General features: G+C 61.7%; 2 protein-coding genes across 8 annotated transcripts in view; one reads left to right on the forward strand and one right to left on the reverse strand.

Moving 5' to 3' along the window:
* Positions 1-4,569, forward strand: part of CCM2 (CCM2 scaffolding protein) — a 51,904-nt gene extending 47,335 nt beyond the window's left edge. For all 5 annotated transcript variants that reach the window (XM_018047047.1, XM_018047048.1, XM_018047044.1 and 2 more), the window contains 5 exons: positions 292-427; positions 1,723-1,780; positions 2,107-2,245; positions 2,924-3,062; positions 4,056-4,569. In XM_018047047.1, the coding sequence (XP_017902536.1) occupies positions 292-427; positions 1,723-1,780; positions 2,107-2,245; positions 2,924-3,062; positions 4,056-4,336 (753 nt within the window). In that variant the 3' untranslated portion in view covers positions 4,337-4,569. The remainder of the gene's footprint in view (positions 1-291; positions 428-1,722; positions 1,781-2,106; positions 2,246-2,923; positions 3,063-4,055) is intronic.
* Positions 6,010-16,287, reverse strand: NACAD (NAC alpha domain containing). 3 transcript variants are annotated; one of them, XM_018047042.1, is made up of 9 exons: positions 16,016-16,287; positions 9,978-13,925; positions 7,599-9,125; positions 7,341-7,465; positions 7,197-7,271; positions 6,649-6,795; positions 6,422-6,571; positions 6,189-6,311; positions 6,010-6,097 (listed from the first exon to the last, which is right to left on the reverse strand). In XM_018047042.1, the coding sequence occupies exons 1-9, from the start codon at positions 16,080-16,082 to the stop codon at positions 6,083-6,085; spliced, it is 6,177 nt and encodes a 2,058-aa protein (XP_017902531.1). In that variant the 5' UTR covers positions 16,083-16,287; the 3' UTR covers positions 6,010-6,082. The 3 variants fall into 3 exon arrangements, with proteins under 3 accessions (XP_017902531.1, XP_017902530.1, XP_017902529.1); XM_018047041.1 differs by having other exon boundaries at positions 7,353-7,465; positions 7,599-13,925; positions 16,016-16,286; XM_018047040.1 differs by having other exon boundaries at positions 7,599-13,925; positions 16,016-16,286.

Raw genomic sequence — 17,310 nt, forward strand, 5'->3', positions numbered from 1 at the left:
GTGTCGGGAATGCTGTCCATGTGAGCTGGCTCAGGTGCTGTCCGCTCTCTGCCCTTTTCCTGAGGCTGGCACGGGTGCTGAGATGGCTGTGGGTGGAAGAGCAGTGGAGGAGGAGGGCCAGAGGTGACACTTCTGCGGGTCCAGAGAGCCTCCTGGGTGTGGGCTGGCATCCTTGTGGCCCTAGGGGGCAATGGGAGACAGTGGGCCCTGATTCTAGGTGTGTGTTCTGCATCTGAGTGTCGGATGCCCAGGAAGCTGCCTGGAAGGCTCAGCCTTGTCCTCAATTGGCAGGTCGCCGCGGAAGAGCTGTGCTCCCTGCTTGGCCAGGTCTTCCAGATCGTGTACACAGAGTCCACCATTGACTTCCTGGACAGAGCCATATTTGATGGGGCCTCGACACCCACCCACCACCTGTCCCTTCACAGTGGTACGTGAGCAGCTGAGCTCCCTCTCCCCTTCCCACCAGGGCTCTGCTGCGAGCTCCTGCCAGAATAGCACCTAGGTGGCCACTGTCCAGGGCGGAGTTTGAGTCAATACCTTTCGTTCCCAGATGTCACTGTTCATGTGTTCTCCCCACTCCCTCCTTTAGGCCCCCTGGTGGCTTCCTGCATAACTCTGGGGGCCAAGAACACTTACTCTGGAACCACTGGTGGCTAAAGTCACTGTACCAAACCTACAAGTGAGGGCTGGGAGGGGCTCCCTGCACCGTGGGTGTGGGGCCCTTTCCCAGGTGCAGGCTGCCCAGGGCAGGGTGGGGCTGGCAGCAGGAAGAGCACAGAGCCCAAAGACAGTGCAGGGGGACTGGCAGAGTCCGAGCAGTGTTTCTGGGAATTGTAAGCTCACAGCACACTTCGTTTACACGTAGCCCACAGAAGCTCAGTCTTCTAAACACTAGGAGCATCTGCTTTTCAAATAAATAGTTTATTGAGGATCTGTGGCTTCTGTCAGTCAGGGGAACAGGAAAAAAGATATTGGAGACAGCTCAGCGGTGGCCTCCAGGGCTGGAGGCCGCTGGTCTCTCTATGGAGAGGAGTCTAGCCCCACTCCCTTCACTGCGACTCACACATCCCTGGGAACAGCGCAAAACCCTCTGCATGTAAACGCAAAGCTGCAGGGGCTCTTTGAGCAAGGGCTGGTTCCCTGGCTGTGTTCTCTTCTCGCTGTTTATGCTGGAGCTGCTTGCAGCCCCACAGAGGTAGCCTGGTGAGGCTGGCAGTCTGTCCTATGGGCAGGTGGGAAGGTTGAGGCCCCAGTGGGCAGCAGGTGGCTTATTGAGCTATATTTAAACATTCAGCTTTAGTGTGATTGCTTTGGCCCTTGTGTGTGTTTGTTTGCTTGTTTTTTTAATAAACTGTTTTACTACAAGATATACACAAATCGAAAGTGTACAGCTTAATGAGTTTTCAACGAAGTGGACACAGGGATGTTCACTGTCTACTGATGAAGCTTCTCTTGTTCTGGCCACTGGGGAGCCTGTTCCAGCCCCACCACTTGGCAGATCTTCTGGGGACCAGAGCATTGTCCTGGCTCCTGTCCAGACCCATCGCAGGTGGTGCATCTCAGGAGAAGCAGGTGTGGGTGCAGCCCAAAGGGTGCACCCCAGGGGCCTGGACGGCTCCCCACCGCCAGGGCTTTGCCTCTTCTGCTTAGCACGTGAATAGTGGGCTCAGGGCCCCCTCCCTCAGATAACCAGAAGCTTCTGTGTTCTACCTTTCCACACAGATGACTCTTCCACAAAGGTGGACATGAAGGAGCCATATGAGACGGAAGCCAGCACTTTGTGAGTACCCCCGCCTGGGTCTCAGCACTGCCCACGCAGCTGCCTGGCCCCACCTTCCTTCCCCAGTATCAGCAGTCTTCCAGTGAATGGGCTCCTCCGGGTCACACTAGTGATGTCATCGCTCCACTGAGACCCTGCTAGGCTGCTGGCCCCTTCTGGGTCCTTCCCTGCACATGTCCTTCTCTGTCTTTCCCCGAACACCTCCTCCATGACAGGCCTCCTCTTTGTCTCAGCCCCTGACTCTCACTGAATCCCTGGGGGTGAAGGTGAGGCCTCGGGGCAGGGCTAGGGGGCTGCCTACCCACATCTTGGCTTGTGCCTTGCAGCTCCTTCCCCGAGTGTGCACATGCAGGCGGCGTCTCGCCCTTGTCCTTCTGCATGCAGACGGCACCCCACGCCAAGACGGTCAGCGAGAGTGAGCTGAGCGCCACGGCTGCGGAGCTGCTGCAGGACTACATGCTCACGGTACGCCGCCTGCCACTCGCCCACCAAGGTCAGAAGACGCTGGCCTCGCCAGCAGGCCTGTGTGCGGCGCCTTCAGGCTAGGAGCTCCCTGGAGGAGATGGGAGGAAGGTTTGCTTCCCCATGGGTGGAGCTGGGGGTAGCATGGATGCCTTGCTTACAACTGGGCCTTGAAGTCTTTCCTACCAGGTCAGTTTTTGGAAAGAGCGCGAGGTGGCCAAGGCCTGAGCGTGGGGCTGCTCTAGCCTCTGGGGCTGAACGACAGACCTGTCTCTGGGTCTCTGGTGGTGAATGGTAGCATGGGGTGCTACCATGGAAGGGCCAGATGGGCCTTGTTATCAAGCTCAGCAGACTTTTCCCCTGTCCCTCGACTTCACGTCATTAAAAACTTGGTCAATACACCGAATATCACTCTGGGCTCTGTGTGCAATTCGGTGGCTCCTGGCAGTGGTGTCAGACATGCAGCCTCCACCCATTGGTGGTCAGCCAGGCCAGCCAGGTGGCAGGTTAAAACAGATGGTGTGGGCTGGTCTCTGAGGCACTCTATGCTGGTGTGGGGACCTCGGGGCTGGTGTGGGGTTCCCCTCCCTCCTGCTGGCCCTCCAGCAGGGGTCAAGCTGGGTGTGGGCAGGGTGGAGGCAATGCCAGTCACCTCCCCGCGCGGGCCCACTCTCTCGGCAGCTGCGCACCAAGCTGTCATCGCAGGAGATCCAGCAGTTTGCAGCACTGCTGCACGAGTACCGTGACGGCGCCTCAGTGCACGAGTTCTGCATCAACCTGCGGCAGCTCTATGGGGACAGCCGCAAGTTCCTGCTGCTCGGTGAGCGCGGGGTGGGTATGGCTCCCTTAGGGGTGGGGGCTGGCCAGCCAGCAAGCCGAGTGGTTCTTCTGATGGTGCTTCCCAGTGGCTCTGGGGACCCTGCCCCCAGGGAAGCAGGAGGGGCTCCTTGGGAGCCAGACTTGGGGTGAGGTGGCCACTGTACTGCCTGGTAAGGGCTGAGGGAGGCTCTTCAGAGGAAGTTGGTGCAGGGACAGGTTTGGGGGAGTAGGCAGGAACTTGCTGGGCGGAGGAGTGATGACACCATTCCCAGTGAAAAGCAGCCTTAGCTGAGGCCCCTAGAGAAGAGCCTGCAGAGTCAGCAGGGCGGGCAGGTATTCAGGGCCTGCCACAGCCAAATGCAGCCCTGGATGTGTGTCCACACGCACAAGCACAGTGGAGCGACTGTGCTTTCCCTATGCTGATCCTAGAGAACATGGCTGGTGGAGGCTCCCAGGTCCTGGGCTTTGCCCCCGACAGTCCAAGGAGGGTGCTATGGCTGATGGGGTGGGGGTGGAGATGAAGGGCTGAGTGCAGACATGCATCCAGTCTGATCTCTTGCTGACCCCACAGGCCCCTTGGAGTCAGCCAACAGCTAAGCCTGGGGTCCAAGGTCTGTTTCATATTGTTCTCACATCGGAGTAGGTGTTCTCACACCTACTTTCCAGGAAGTAGGTGGTCACTGGGAGCTGGGCAGTGGGGCCTGGTGCTTGGAGCCCTGTGCCAGCCTCCCCTGCACCCTCTCGTCTCCTGTGTTTGGAAGCCTGTGAAGTGGGGCTTTCATAAGGACCGAGGGGAGTGATGTAAGAATGTGGCTTCTGGCCTGCACCAGCCCTGTTGCCAAGGCAGGGCCAGTCCGCAGCACCTGCCAGGATTGGGGCAGACACATGGGGTGGGTGGGGTGGGTTTATCCAGGCCATGGGCCCCCTGAGACAGACACATGCGTGCTTTCAGCAAGAGGCTTGGCTTAGGATCAGGTGGGCCATGTGTCTGCAGGTCTGCGGCCCTTCATCCCTGAGAAAGACAGCCAGCACTTCGAGAACTTCTTGGAGACCATTGGGGTGAAGGATGGCCGTGGGATCATCACGGACAGCTTCGGCAGGTACCGCCGGGCCACGAGCTCCACCTCCACCTCCACCTCCAACGGGAACAGGGCCGCGGGCAGCTCTGACGACCAGTCCGCGCCCTCGGAGGGGGATGAGTGGGACCGCATGATCTCGGACATCAGCAATGACATCGAGGCGCTGGGCTGCAGCATGGATCAGGACTCGGCCTGATGGCGCCGGGGCCCCTGCCAGTCGCCCTCCTGGGCCCTGGACATAGGTGGCTCTACTGTGAAGGAGGCACCCCCGTGCCGGGGCAGAAGTCAAGCTGCACCCACCTGCATGCCACCCTGCCTCGGGAGGGGGTCCTGTCAGCCAGACCCTGGACAGCTGTCATTTTGCACACGACGTTTCTATTGAAACTCTCAGAGACCTTAAAAGGAGTTTACTGCAATGTGAATAATTTATCTCTGGTTGCCATTGTGTTTCTGCTCCAGGGGGATAAGAGCTGGGGCCTCCACCCTGGCCTCTGTCTCAGACCCACATGCCCTGGCTGGGCACCGTGGACTGAGCACTTGTGCCCGATGCCTGCAGGGAGGGCCTGATGTGGGTTTGTGGGCACAGGGCAGGGAGCAGGTGTCCTGAGCACACGTGGACGCGAGCACTGGGCTCTCAGAGGGGCTCGCTGTCCTCTAGCCCTTCACCCGAGCCCATGAACCCAGGCCACATTCATCGTCATGGTGGTTCACAGCAAACCTGCACACCACGTCTTCACCAGAAGTGCCATCCCCACCCTGAGAGCATGGCATCTTGGAGCCCAGGGTCCCTGGTCATCAGGGAGGCCAGTGGGGGCCTGTCAAGCCTCTTGGCCTTGGTTCCCCCTGGGTGGGGCCCCTCCTGTGCCCTTGGGACATGGGGAGGCCGTGGGGGTGGACCTCAGGGCCATCAGACTGGAGGCTGGGGCCTGGGCACTGCAGTGCAGGCGCGGGGAGGCCCAGCTCTGGGACTCCCTCCTCACCCCCAAGATAGTGCACTTCGAGGCTCCTGACTGCATATGCAAGAAGCCCCGGGCTCAGTGGGGTGGGTACTTGAGCCCCGGGGAGGGAGGGCAGGCATGTGGGCTCGATGTCCAGCTCTGTGGGAAACAGGCAGGGGTCTGCAGTCTCCTAGGCTCCCTCCCCACTGACAAGGGGCAGGACCGGAGGAGGGATCTCAGACTTCATTCTGGCCCTGGTAGGCCAGGTGCTGGTTGTGGGCCTGGGCTGGGCAGAGCTAAGGGAGACAGTTGGTAGATGCCGTCTCTAGGTGTGTGTGTGTAAATCGACCTGCCCTGAAAGCGTGTGGAACAGCTAAAGATAGCCGCGTGGGCCAGGGGCCATCCCTTCCACAGCCCACCCTGTGCTTGTGAACAGTGGGGACCTTGTGTCCCATGAGCCTTCTGTGATGGTCAGGAACTGCTCCTCTTCTCCGGGGGCTCCACCCACATGTGGTCCTGCACTCAGTGGTCTCCCTCTTTTGTCCTGGGACATCACCCCCACCCTGTGGCTCCCTGGACTTTGTAGAAGAGAGAGGACAGGGAGAGGGTGGTGACTCCTAGAGCTGGGCCACAGCGAGGGGCCAGGAACTTCAGGAGATAAAGTGCTGCTCGCCTTAGCAGACACTACTTCCAGCAGCTCCTCCAGCTCAGGGGCCCCTGCATCTGGGGAGTTCCTTCCAGAAACTGTTATTCCCAGGCCCATGACTTGGGCCACAGCCAGGTGACTGGACTGTCCACAATCCCTGGGCAAGGTGGATTCCCTGGGATGTGGGGGAGGGACTACCACCCTCCTCGGGACCTCTGTGGCTTCAGGAAGTGTCTGCACACCTCCTGCAGTCCGTTTAGCCAGAGCCTGCGCTGGAGGAGCAGAGGCGATGAAGGGACATCACTTTATTGAGCAGCAGAGCTAGGGGCAGGGGTGGAGCCGGGCCTCTGGTCAGCAACTACATGGTCAGCTCCTGTGAGAATTGCAGAAGGAGAGGGTCATGTGGGGGGCCAGGCCCCGGCGGAGACAGCAGCAGGGCGTTTGCGAAGGGGCCAGCCACTCACCATGATGGCGTTGACGATGTCACTCTGGTTGTCCCTCAGGGCCCGCACGGCCTTGGCCCTTGACACGTTGGCCTGCGCCATCACCAGCTCGATGTCCCGCAGCTCCAGTCCTGCCTCGTCCACCTGGAGTGGGATATGCAGGGAGGTGCTGGAGCGGCCCCCTCCCCCAGTGAGAGGCCCCAGGCAAAGCTGCCCCCCTCCACAAGACTGAGCCGTGGGCCCCTTGGCCTCACCTCCTCCTCCTCTTCCTCCTCCTCCTCCTCCTCGCACTCGGGTCTCACCCTCGGCCCAGGTGCTGACTCAGGCACCAGGGCGGAGGGCTCCGAGGGCACTTTGAACTTCTCAGCTGCAGCTCTGTGCACCTGCTGCGACAGGTCCTCGATCTGCAGCACAGAAGTCAGCTGTCAGCTGAGCCTGCGCCCCAGACTCCCTCCCCGCGCCCATGGCCAGCCGCTCAGACCTTAGCCTCGCCGAAGACCACGTAGGTGTCTGAGGCTGGGCTCTTAAAGACATCGGGCTTGGCAATGACAAAGAGGATGTTCTTGGACTTCTGGATGGTGATCCTGGTGACCCCCTGGATCTGTCGTAAGCCCAGCTTGGACATTGCCTGGAAGCACAATGGTCTCAGACCTGGGCATGGGCCCCAAAGTTCCCAGTTGGGGGTTGGGGGAGAGGAGCAAGTCCGGGGGAAACGGCCCACTGCCAGGGGGCACAAGGGTTCCACCACCCACCCTCTGTGGAGCCTCCCAGGTGGCTCCCCAAGTGAGCAAATAGGACGTCAGACTCAGGCTGTGAGTCTGTTTCAACTGACAGCCCAGCCCCTGTTACTTCACACAAAGCATCCAGTTACTCCCTTTATCCCAGGGCCCCCATCGATGGGATTCATCAGCTATGGGGTGGGAAAGGGTCCCTTTAGGCTGCCAGCCCCACTCTTGGGGTGGCTGGGGTTGTCTGGCCAGCCTGGCCCCTCCTAGAGGGAGCAGAGTCCCAGCTGGGTGCCCAGCCCACCTTTCGGGCCTTCTTCTCACTGCGACTCTGCTTGGCTTTGGCGACTGTCTCCTCGCTCCCACTGCCAGCTGGGGCCTGGAGAAGAAAGGGGGTCTGAGCACCCGAGGGCAGGGCACGGAGCCCTCCCCTGGGTGCACAACCTGCCTTTTCGGGCACCTGGGCTGGGCACTGTGCTGTCTGTGGTCCTGGGAGGTCCTGCTCCTCCAGCTCGGCTGACGACTCCCCGTGGCTGTCCGAGTGCTGGCCAGAGCCCAGAGCGCGGGGCGAGTCTGAGGAAGGGGAGTGTGAGGATGGCCTGCCCTTCTGGACAAGCACGGGGCGAGCAGCGCTGGCATCCCTGCCCAGCCCTCTGCCCCCTGGATCCCTGGCTCAGGACAGTGCTGCCGCCTGCATCCCACTCACCTTCCTCCAAACTGTCGCCGTCATCCTGCTGCTCGGTGGCTGGGAGCCCTCGAGGGCCGGCTGGGCTCCGGGGCCCAGAGCCAGGAGGCACTTGGCGAGGGGGCGAGAGCCTCGAGGCTGGGTCTTTGGCATGGGTACCCCTCTTGGGGGCTGCCTTGGGGCTGAGGAGGGTGGGGTGGGGTGGGAGGCTGACCTGCCCAGCCCCAGGGGGGTTTGTGATCCCTGAGGAGGCAGCCACCGCCCGCTGGGTTCTTGGCCGAGGTGGTGGGTGGCTCGGAGAGCCCAGGGGCTCCGCACCCTCCACCAAGTCTTCCCGGGGTCCCCGGCAAGGGCAGGGAGCAGGGGATGCCAGGGGGCTTGGAACTGCCTCCATGAGGACACCAGGAGCAGGGGGCTCAGGGCCCTGGATCCTGTCTTGGGGTGCACTGGGAAGGCCCCCTATGGGGCTTTCTGGAGGCTGCAGTGGGGAGGGGCCAAGGGCTCCAAGTGCTGCCTGGGCCTGCTCTCCCCTGCCTGGGCCCAGCACAGGCTTTGGCTGCCTCAAGGGCAGTGGAGATGTTGGGGCAGGATCTTTGGCACAGTGCCCTCCCAGCCTGGGCACAGCTCTTGAAGGAGACTCTGAGCAGGAGCTCAGCCCAACCTCTGAGCCCACAGCCATGGGAAGCCTGTGCCCAAGAGTAGCCCTTCCTTCCTCCACTGGGCTTGGGGGCCCCAACTGGCCAACCTCCAGGCTGGCAGTAGGACACACCCCTGGGCCATGAACCACTGGCTTTAGGGCCTCATGGCCCTGGTGCTCAGCCCCCAGGGCCTCCTTTGGGGGTGAGCTGGACTCAGCTCCATCACCCCCATGTGCACAAACATCATGACAGGCTTCCTGCTCAGGTGCCAAAATGCCCTTAGCTACTTCCTCCCCACTGGAGTCAGGCTTTGGGGGACCTTGGGTGGCTGTGAAAGGCTCAGGTGTGTCTGGGACCTCTGTGGCAGGCTTGGAGGGGCCTGCATCTCCCTCCAAGGGAGTCCGAGCATCTGCAGGTAGGTCTGGGCCACCCAGATGTATCTGATCCAAGGCCAGAGAGTCTGATCCTCGAGTGTGGTCTGGGTCTCTTTCCTCAGGTGCTGGCCTCAGTCCCAGGGTCTTTCTTCCTTTCCTATGGGCTGCAGTGGCTGTGGGCTCTGTCTCTTGGATACAGCCTGTGTCAGTCATCGGGGCCTGAGGGCTGGCACTGGTGGCAGATACTTGACTGGAGGGGAGACCTGCTTCCTGCAGGGGCGGGAAGGCTGTGAGATCTTCTTCTGACTGGGGCTCCGGGCTGGCCTTGGAGGCTGATCCCTGGACCAAGGGGAGACCTGCGTCCTGCAGAGTTGGGGAGGCTGTGAGATCTGACTGGGGCTCCGGGCTGACCTTGGAGGCTGATCCCTGGACCAAAGGGAGACCTGTGTCCTGCAGAGTTGGGCAGGCTGTGAGATCTTCTTCTGACTGGGGCTCTGAGCTGGCATCGGAGGCAGATCCCTGGACCAAGGGGAGACCTGCGTCCTGCAGGGGTGGGGAGGCTGTCAGCTCCTCTTCTGAGTGGGGCTCTGAGCTGGCCTCAGAAACAGATCCCTGGACCAAGGGGAGACCTGCATCCTGCAGGGGCGGGGAGGCTGTCAGCTCCTCTTCTGAGTGGGGCTCTGAACTGGCATCGGAGGCAGATCCCTGGACCAAGGGGAGACCTGCATCCTGCAGAGTTGGGGAGGCTGTAAGCTCCTCTTCTTCGGACTGGGGCTCTGAGCTGGCATCAGAGGCAGATCCCTGGACCAAGGGGAGACCTGCGTCCTGCAGGGGTGGGGAGGCTGTCAGCTCCTCTTCTTCTGAGTGGGGCTCCAGGCTGGCCTCAGAAACAGATCCCTGGACCAAGGGGAGACCTGCATCCTGCAGGGGTGGGGAGGCTGTCAGCTCCTCTTCTTCTGAGTGGGGCTCCAGGCTGGCCTCAGAAACAGATCCCTGGACCAAGGGGAGACCTGTGTCCTGCAGCGGCGGGGAGGCTGTCAGCTCCTCTTCTGAGTGGGGCTCTGGGCTGGCCTCAGAAACAGATCCCTGGACCAAGGGGAGACCTGCGTCCTGCAGAGTTGGGGAGGCTGTGAGATCTTCTTCTGACTGAGGCTCTGAGCTGGCATCGGAGGCAGATCCCTGGACCAAGGGGAGACTTGTGTCCTGCAGGGGCAGGGAGGCTGTCAGCTCCTCTTCTTCTGAGTGGGGCTCTGAGCTGGCCTCAGAAACAGATCCCAGGACCAAGGGGAGACCTGCATCCTGCAGAGTTGGGGAGGCTGTCAGCTCCTCTTCTTCTGACTGGGGCTCTGAGCTGGCATCGGAGGCAGATCCCTGGACCAAGGGGAGACCTGCATCCTGCAGGGGTGGGGAGGCTGTCAGGTCCTCTTCTTCTGACTGGGGCTCAGGGCTGACCTCAGATGCAGATCCCTGGACCAAGGGGAGTCCTGCGTCCTGCAGGGATGGGGAGGCCGTCAGCTCCTCTTCTTCTGACTGGGGCTCAGGGCTGGCCTTGGAAACAGATCCCTGGACCAAGGGGAGACCTGCGTCCTGCAGGTGTGAGGATGCTGTCAGCTCCTCTTCTTCTGACTGGGGCTCAGGGCTGGCCTCGGAAACAGATCCCTGGACCAAGGGGAGACCTGCGTCCTGCAGGTGCGAGGATGCTGTCAGCTCTTCTGACTGGGGCTCTGAAGTAGCATTGGAGGCAGATCCCTGGACCAAGGGGAGACCTGCAACGTGCAGGGGTGGGGATACTGTCACTTCTTCTTTTGACTGGAGCTCAGGGCTGGCCTCGGAGGCAGATCCCTGGACCAAGGGGAGACCTGCGTCCTGCAGGTGTGAGGATGCTGTCAGCTCCTCTTCTTCTGACTGGGGCTCAGGGCTGGCCTCGGAGGCAGATCCCTGGACCAAGTGGAGACCTGCGTCCTGCAGGGGTGAGGATGCTGTCAGCTCTTCTGACTGGGGCTCTGAAGTAGCATCGGAGGCAGATCCCTGGACCAAGGGGAGACCTGCAACCTGCAGGGGTGGGGATACTGTCACTTCTTCTTTTGACTGGAGCTCAGGGCTGGCCTCGGAGGCAGATCCCTGGACCAAGGGGAGACATTCATCCTTCAGGGGTGAGGATGCTATTAGATCTTCTTCTGACTGGGGCTCAGGGCTGGCCTCAGAGGCAGATCCATGGACCAAGGGAAGTCCTGCATCCTGCAGGGGCAAGGATGCTTTCAGATCGGACTGGTGGTCAGGGCTGGCCTCAGAAGCAGATCCTTGGACCCAGGGGAGACCTGCATCCTGCAGGGGTGGGGATGCTGTCACTTCTTCTGACTGGAGCTCAGGGCTGGCCTCGGAGGCAGATCCATGGACCAAGGGGAGACCTGCATCCTGCAGGGGTGGGGAGGCCGTCAGGTCCTCTTCTGAGTGGGGCTCAGGGCTGGTCTCGAAGACAGATCCCTGGACCAAACGGAGAGCTGCATCCTGCAGAGGTGAGGATGCTGTTAGATCTTCTGATTGGGGCTCAGGGCTGGCCTCGGAGGCAGATCCCTGGGTCAAAGGGAGACCTGCATCCTGCAGGGGTGAGGATGCTGTTAGATCTTCTGACTGGGGCTCAGGGCTGGCCTCAGAGGCAGATCCCTGGACCAAGGGGAGACATTCATCCTTCAGGGGTGAGGATGCTGCTAGATCTTTTTCTTCTGACTGGGGCTCAGAGCTGGCCTTGGAGGCAGATCCCTGGATCAAGGGGAGACATTCATCCTGCAGGGGTGAGGATGCTGTTAGATCTTCTTCTGACTGGGGCTCAGGGCTGGCCTTGGAGGCAGATCCCTGGACTAAGGGGAGACCTTCATTCTTCAGGGATAAGGATGCTGTCAGATCTTCTTCTGACTGGGGCTCAGGGCTGGCCTTGGAGGCAGATCCCTGGACCAAGGGGAGACATTCATCCTTCAGGGGTAAGGATGCTATCAGATCTTCTTCTGACTGGGGCTCCAGGCTGGCCTCAGAGGCAGATCCCTGGACCAAGGGGAGACCTTCATTTTTCAGGGATAAGGATGCTGTCAGATCTTCTTCTTCTGACTGGGGCTCCAGGCTGGCCTCAGAGGCAGATCCCTGGACCAAGGGGAGACCTTCATTTTTCAGGGATAAGGATGCTGTCAGATCTTCTTCTTCTGACTGGGGCTCCAGGCTGGCCTCAGAGGCAGATCCCTGGACCAAGGGGAGACCTTCATCCTTCAGGGGTAAGGATGCTGTCAGATCTTCTTCTGACTGGGGCTCAGGGCTGACCTCAGATGCAGATCCCTGGACCAAGGGGAGACCTGCATCCTGTGAGGTTGAGGATGCTTTCAGATCTTCTTCTGATTGGGGCTCCGGGCTAGCTTCAGAGGCAGATCCCTGGACCAAGTGGGGACCTGCGTCCTGCAGAGGTGAGGATGCTGTTAGATCTTCTTCTTCTGATTGGGGCTCAGGGCAGGCCTCAGAGGCAGATCCCTGGACCAAGGGGAGACCTGCATCCTGTGAGGTTGAGGATGCTGTCAGATCTTCTTCTTCTGACTGGGGCTCCGGGCTAGCTTCAGAGGCAGATCCCTGGACCCAGGGGATACCTGCATCCTGCAGGGGTGAGGATGCTGTCAGGCCTTCTTCTTCCAACTGGGGCTCAAGGCTGGTCTCAGAGGCAGATTCCTGGACCCAGGGGATACCTGCATCCTGCAGGGGTGGCAATGCTGCTGGATCCACTTCTGGCTGGGGTTCAGGGCTGGTTGCAGTGGCAAACCCCTGGCCTGTGTCTTCCTTCAGGGTTTGTAGACAGTTGAGGTCTGCTTCTCCCTTCGAAATCCAGGGCTCTGGGCCTAAAGTAGCAGTATCTCCCTCCTGCAGGGGTTGAGATGTGACTGGGGCAACAGGTACTGGTCCCATGGTGGAGCCTGGCTCTTCTCCCTGGGCCTGAGGGCTCATCCCAGTGTGGTCCAGAGATTCCTGTGGGATGTGAAGGGCCATAGCAGAAGACACCTGGGCTGCAGCGGGACCCACCCTCGTTATCTCGGAGATGGGTTCCTGACTCTTGGCAGCCTGGCCAGCCTCTCCCTTGGACACCCCAAGAGTGAGCTCTGGGCCCCAGGAGGCAGCCTCCCCAGGGCTCTCCTGGAGTAGTGTGGTGGGCTGTGCGTGGGGCTCTCCGCTGTACAGCCTCTCATCATCAGCCCCCGTGTAGGAGGCCGAGTCGGGGTCAGAGGAGGCAGCTGAAGTGTCATCCCGGAAGGCGAAGGCCTCATCCACGCCCTCGGTGATGGACAGGTCGGACAGCGACTGCAGGGAGGATGCAAATGTGCTATCATCCTCGCCCTCCCCGGCTAGATCCCCTCTGGGGAGGGGGACCTCCTGCTCCTCTTCTTGCTCCTCCTCCTCCACTTCCTCCTCCTCGTGGGGCAGGGGTGTCACCTCCACCGCCTCCACCTGGAAAATCAGGCTGCCCTGGAAGGGCAGGAGGTAAGCAGGGATCATTGGGTCATTGGCCAAGAAGTCCAGCTCGAAGAAGTGGCCCTCCTGGCCCCAGGAAGAGCTGCTGTCTGCTGAGAGGCTGGACTCTGGGGACGAGCTGTCCGGGGTCCCTGCAGGGGGCAGCTCCCTCTCATCGACCACAGAGCTGGGTGGAGAGAAGCCCCAGCCCGAGGGCACATCCAGCCCTTCGGCCAGGGCCTGAAGGCTCAGGGAGCAGGATGGGGATGAGGCCCAGCTGTCCCCATCTGCCGTGATGTACGAGCCAGTGGGCGAGGCTGGCGGCGAGTCCCCCAGCTCAGCCTGGGCATCCTGGGAGTCCCTGTGGGGCCCGGGGCCAGGGAGCAGGGTGGAGGCTGTCTTGGTGGGGGTGGAGGGAGGCGTGAAGTAGGAATCGGAGTCTGGGGCAGGGAAAGGCACAGGAGGGTCACCCTGAGAACACAACTCGGGGGGTGGGTTCAGATTAGCATGCCCACCCTCCCAGTCCCTGAGCTCCGGCATGGTTGCCCTGGGCAGCGGGGCTGCCTGGCATGTCTCCTCGCCCATGACAATCCGGGGCTCCAGGGAGGCTGGGAGAGGGCCTTCAGCAGGCCGAACCTCAGCGGGCCCTGGACTGGGGCCGCCCTCCGCCTGGACTGCCCAGGCTGAGGGGGCGCGGCCCGGCCCTGCATCCCAGCTGGCTCCCTCAGGTGGGGGCCGGGCACCAGGCTTGCCGTGCAGGAACGTGAGAGCCAGGGCGCTGGGCCCAGATGTCGGGGCACAGTGCTCCAGCCGGTCCCCCTTTGGGGTGGTAGCCTCAGCCGCATCACAGGACAGATCTGTGGAGACAGAAGGGCGTGAGAAGAGCAGGCATCTTCCCTGAGAGGCAGCTCCCTGGCTGCAGCCTCCCCTCTCTCAGACAAGAGTTGAGCACAGGACTGGGGGCCCACGAGGGTGGGTGTCTGCTGAAAAGAGAGGTGAGGAGAAGGAAAGGGTATTGCTGTGCCCAAGGGATGATTTCCAAGAGTTCTTCCATGGCAAGCAGCCTGGGGTCTGGCTTTTCTCCAAGATGCTCGTTAAAGATGAGACCAGCTCCTGTCTCTTAGGACACTAACTTGCTGACTCCATGCACGTAATCTGTGCCACCTCAGCTGGGCTTGCCAGGAAAGGTCTGCTCATGACCTCCTAGGTCAGTGGGCCCCCAGGGAGCAGGAAGCCTGCTCTCCACTCAGCTCTGGAACATTCCAGGTCTCACACTGGCTGTGAAGTGGGAGTCTTGCTTCTCTGCCTCATCTCTCTCCTTTCCTTGCTGCCTATACCTGAGGACAACCTGTCAGGGTCTCACTGGGCTCCGCTGCCCCACCCGTTTCCAGAGTCGGCACACGTGAGAGGGAAAGCAGGGGCCACCGTGTGCTGTCCTCAGGCAGGACATCCCAGCTCACTGCTGGCTCGGTGATGGCCAATGGTGGCGCACACAGGGGCCCCGCCCTGCCCCATAAGCAGCTCTGAGGGGCTGTGGGCTCTTGGGGCTCTGAGTGCATCTGACTGAGTTGCCAGCAGCAGCCACCCGCACAGAGCTGAGGCTCATTTGTGTGGGTCCCATGGCAGTGGATAGGGGCTGCCCAGCTCTCGCCATTTTCTCTGGAGGTTCCACGTTCACCCATGACCACCCACAAGTACATCTCCTGTGCTTCAGCGTTCTGTCTGCAAAGTGGAGGTGAAGCTTAGGGCAGCCCCCTCCCCAGGCTTGGCCCATCTGCTGCAGCAGTGGCAGAACCCTGGGCCCTTGGGCCACACTGCTGGGGTGCTGGCGTGGCCAGAGGGTCCTGAGAAGGGGGTCCTTTGGGTCCACGGGAGTGTGATGAACACCTAAACCCTGGAGGTGGGTGTGGCTGGCGGGGCTGGGTGCTGGAGACCAGGCTCTTGGCACTGGCCTGGTAGGGTACCCCTGTGCACCCTCACTGGACTCCAGGACCCTGAGCAGGTTGAGGGTGGGGTTGGGCGCCAAGAGGACAGAGAAAGAGAAGCCAAAGGTCAAAGATTTTTGTGCCTCATTCAAGGTTGTTAAACAGTCCAAGCAGAGACAGTCCCAACCCACTTTACAGGACCCAGAGGGGAGGCCAGGCCCCTGGGCCCAGTATAGGTTTAATCGCCAGGGGACTTCTCACCCACAGCAAGGTGCCCTTGGCCCTCCCGGAGCCACACATGGCTGACCTCATGCCCAGTGGCCATCCTGGCTGGTCTTCCTGGGCCTAAGGCAGATCCCCTCCAAAGCTTGCTCCCTAAGTCTCTCCAAGGATTTGGGCTTGCACTCCAGGGCTGATGCTCTGCAGCCCTTGCTCCCCCAGGGCCTCCCACCTTCCAGCCCTCGGGCTTCCCCAGGCTTCAGCTCCAGCCCTGTTCTCCCTCGAGCCAGAACCAGCCACCGCCGCCCGCCCGTAGACAGCTCTCAAGCATAGTGGGGGTGAGGGGGGTGGGGAGTGGGGAGGGCCGGCGCCCCGCGAATCTGCAATCCAAGTGGCTGGGGTGCAGATGACAACCCACGCTGCAGGGGCCGTGAGGCCCATTGCCCCCCCTCAGACAATGGGGCGCGGTAGGGGACGCCCATGGGAGCCGGGAAGCTCACGCCTTCAAGTCGCTTTTGGCACCTGGAGGACATCTAATCCACCCCGCCCTTCCCTGAGGTCCTGAGTAGGGGCCAGGGTTGGGCTACATTGGGCTAGGACTGGGGACCAAGGAAGGGGACAGGGCGGGAATGGACAAGGGACGGGAACAGAGAGAGGGCAGGGAGGGGGTCGCGAAGAGAAAATGGGACGGAGCAGGTAGAGGGACAGTGTCGGAGAGGGAGAGGGGTAGAGACGGGAGCGGACGAAGAGAGGGGTTGGCGGAGACACACGCAAGCGGGAGGGAGAGCGCGCCGCAGCCTCACCTGTGCGGGGTCCCGGCCCGCCCGCCTCCGGCAGCAGCAGCTCGGCGCGGGCAGCCTCCCCGGGCATGGCCTGGCCGTACGCCCGTCCTTCCGTCCCCTGTCTGTCGGTGAGTCCGTCCCGCGGAGCCTGCGCGGCCACCGCCCCTCGGCCGGGGGGTGAAAGGGGTCAGTGGATGACGTCAGCGCCGCCCCGCCCGCCCAGCGCCCCGAGTGAGCGAGTGAGCTTGCGCGGGCGCGCCAGGCACTGCGGTGTGCCGGGAGCGCAGGGGGTGGGACAGCCTCCGTCCGTCCCTCCCCATACCCCACCCCGACTGCACTGTTCTCCCGCGGTCCGCGGCCCCGCCTTTCCCGCAGCATCCCAGCCCTTGGCCCCCCTCCTCCCCTTCACTAACGGGAGAGGGGTTCAGGGCCAGTCGGAGGCATCACCCCTTAGTCAGGCCGGGAAGAGGCAGAAGGTCGTCAGAATTCGGGGTGCGGGGGTCGGGGAGGGTGTTGGGGATTCTGGGGGACCGGCGCTTTGGGGGTGGCGGCGCCATAAGCCCCCTGCTCGAACACCCGGCTTCCAGCTGCCTGGGCAGGGGTCCTCATCCTAGCCCGGTGCCTCCATCCAAGAGGTGAGCTGGCGCCGCAGCTCTTCACTGATTGGTCGGTCCTCGCACGTCGGTCTCCGTGGCAACCGCCTCCTGGCTCTATGGCAACCAGAGCCGGCAGGCAGGAGCGCATCAGGGAAAGCAGCCCCAGCGGAGCCTCAGGTTGACTGGTCCCCGGGGTTCCCCGCAGCTCAGTGCTGTCCCATCCTTCAGCTCTTGGGCAATGGAAGGAAGATGGAGAAGTTTGCCTTCCTCCATTCTCAGCAGAAGTCCCTGCCACACCTCCCAAGGTTGCAAACCCTCCCTGAGCTTTCCAGAGATGCGCCCTTGCTTCCACACAGGCCCTCCTGCACTCAGATTCACCGAGCATCCGCCCCGTGCCAGGCTCTGGGAGACAGTTGAACATTGTCACCATCCCAGGGCTAGACGGGGGCGGGGGTAGGCAATCAGAACGGCCATTGTTGTGGGGGAGGCTCCTCATCCTCAATCTTCTGTTGGCTCTACCCCGGAGCCCATGGAGCCAGGGGCTGCCTGCTGGGCATCTCCCCAACACACCAGGCACCAGACCCATCATGTCCGTCCCAATCTAAGCCCTGCATCTTGCATCCCTCTCAGTCGCTGGAAATCTGTCCATCTATCCACTGATGGGGAGCTCCTCTTCTTTGTCCCTTTTCTCCACACCCATCTTCATCCTCACCTCCTGAG

Source organism: Capra hircus, chromosome 4, assembly GCF_001704415.2.
Source record: "Capra hircus breed San Clemente chromosome 4, ASM170441v1, whole genome shotgun sequence".
Classification (NCBI taxonomy): Eukaryota; Metazoa; Chordata; class Mammalia; order Artiodactyla; family Bovidae; genus Capra; species Capra hircus.

Coding starts and splice junctions, on each gene's coding strand:
- NACAD (XM_018047040.1), bottom strand. CDS start 16,082: ATGCCCGGGGAGGCTGCCCGCGCCGAGCTGCTGCTGCCGGAGGCGGGC. Junction 7,272..7,340: donor CAGCCCAGGTGCCCGAAAAG/GCAGGTTGTGCA, acceptor TTTCTTCTCCAG/GCCCCAGCTGGCAGTGGGAG. Junction 6,312..6,421: donor AGGAGGAAGAGGAGGAGGAG/GTGAGGCCAAGG, acceptor ATCCCACTCCAG/GTGGACGAGGCAGGACTGGA.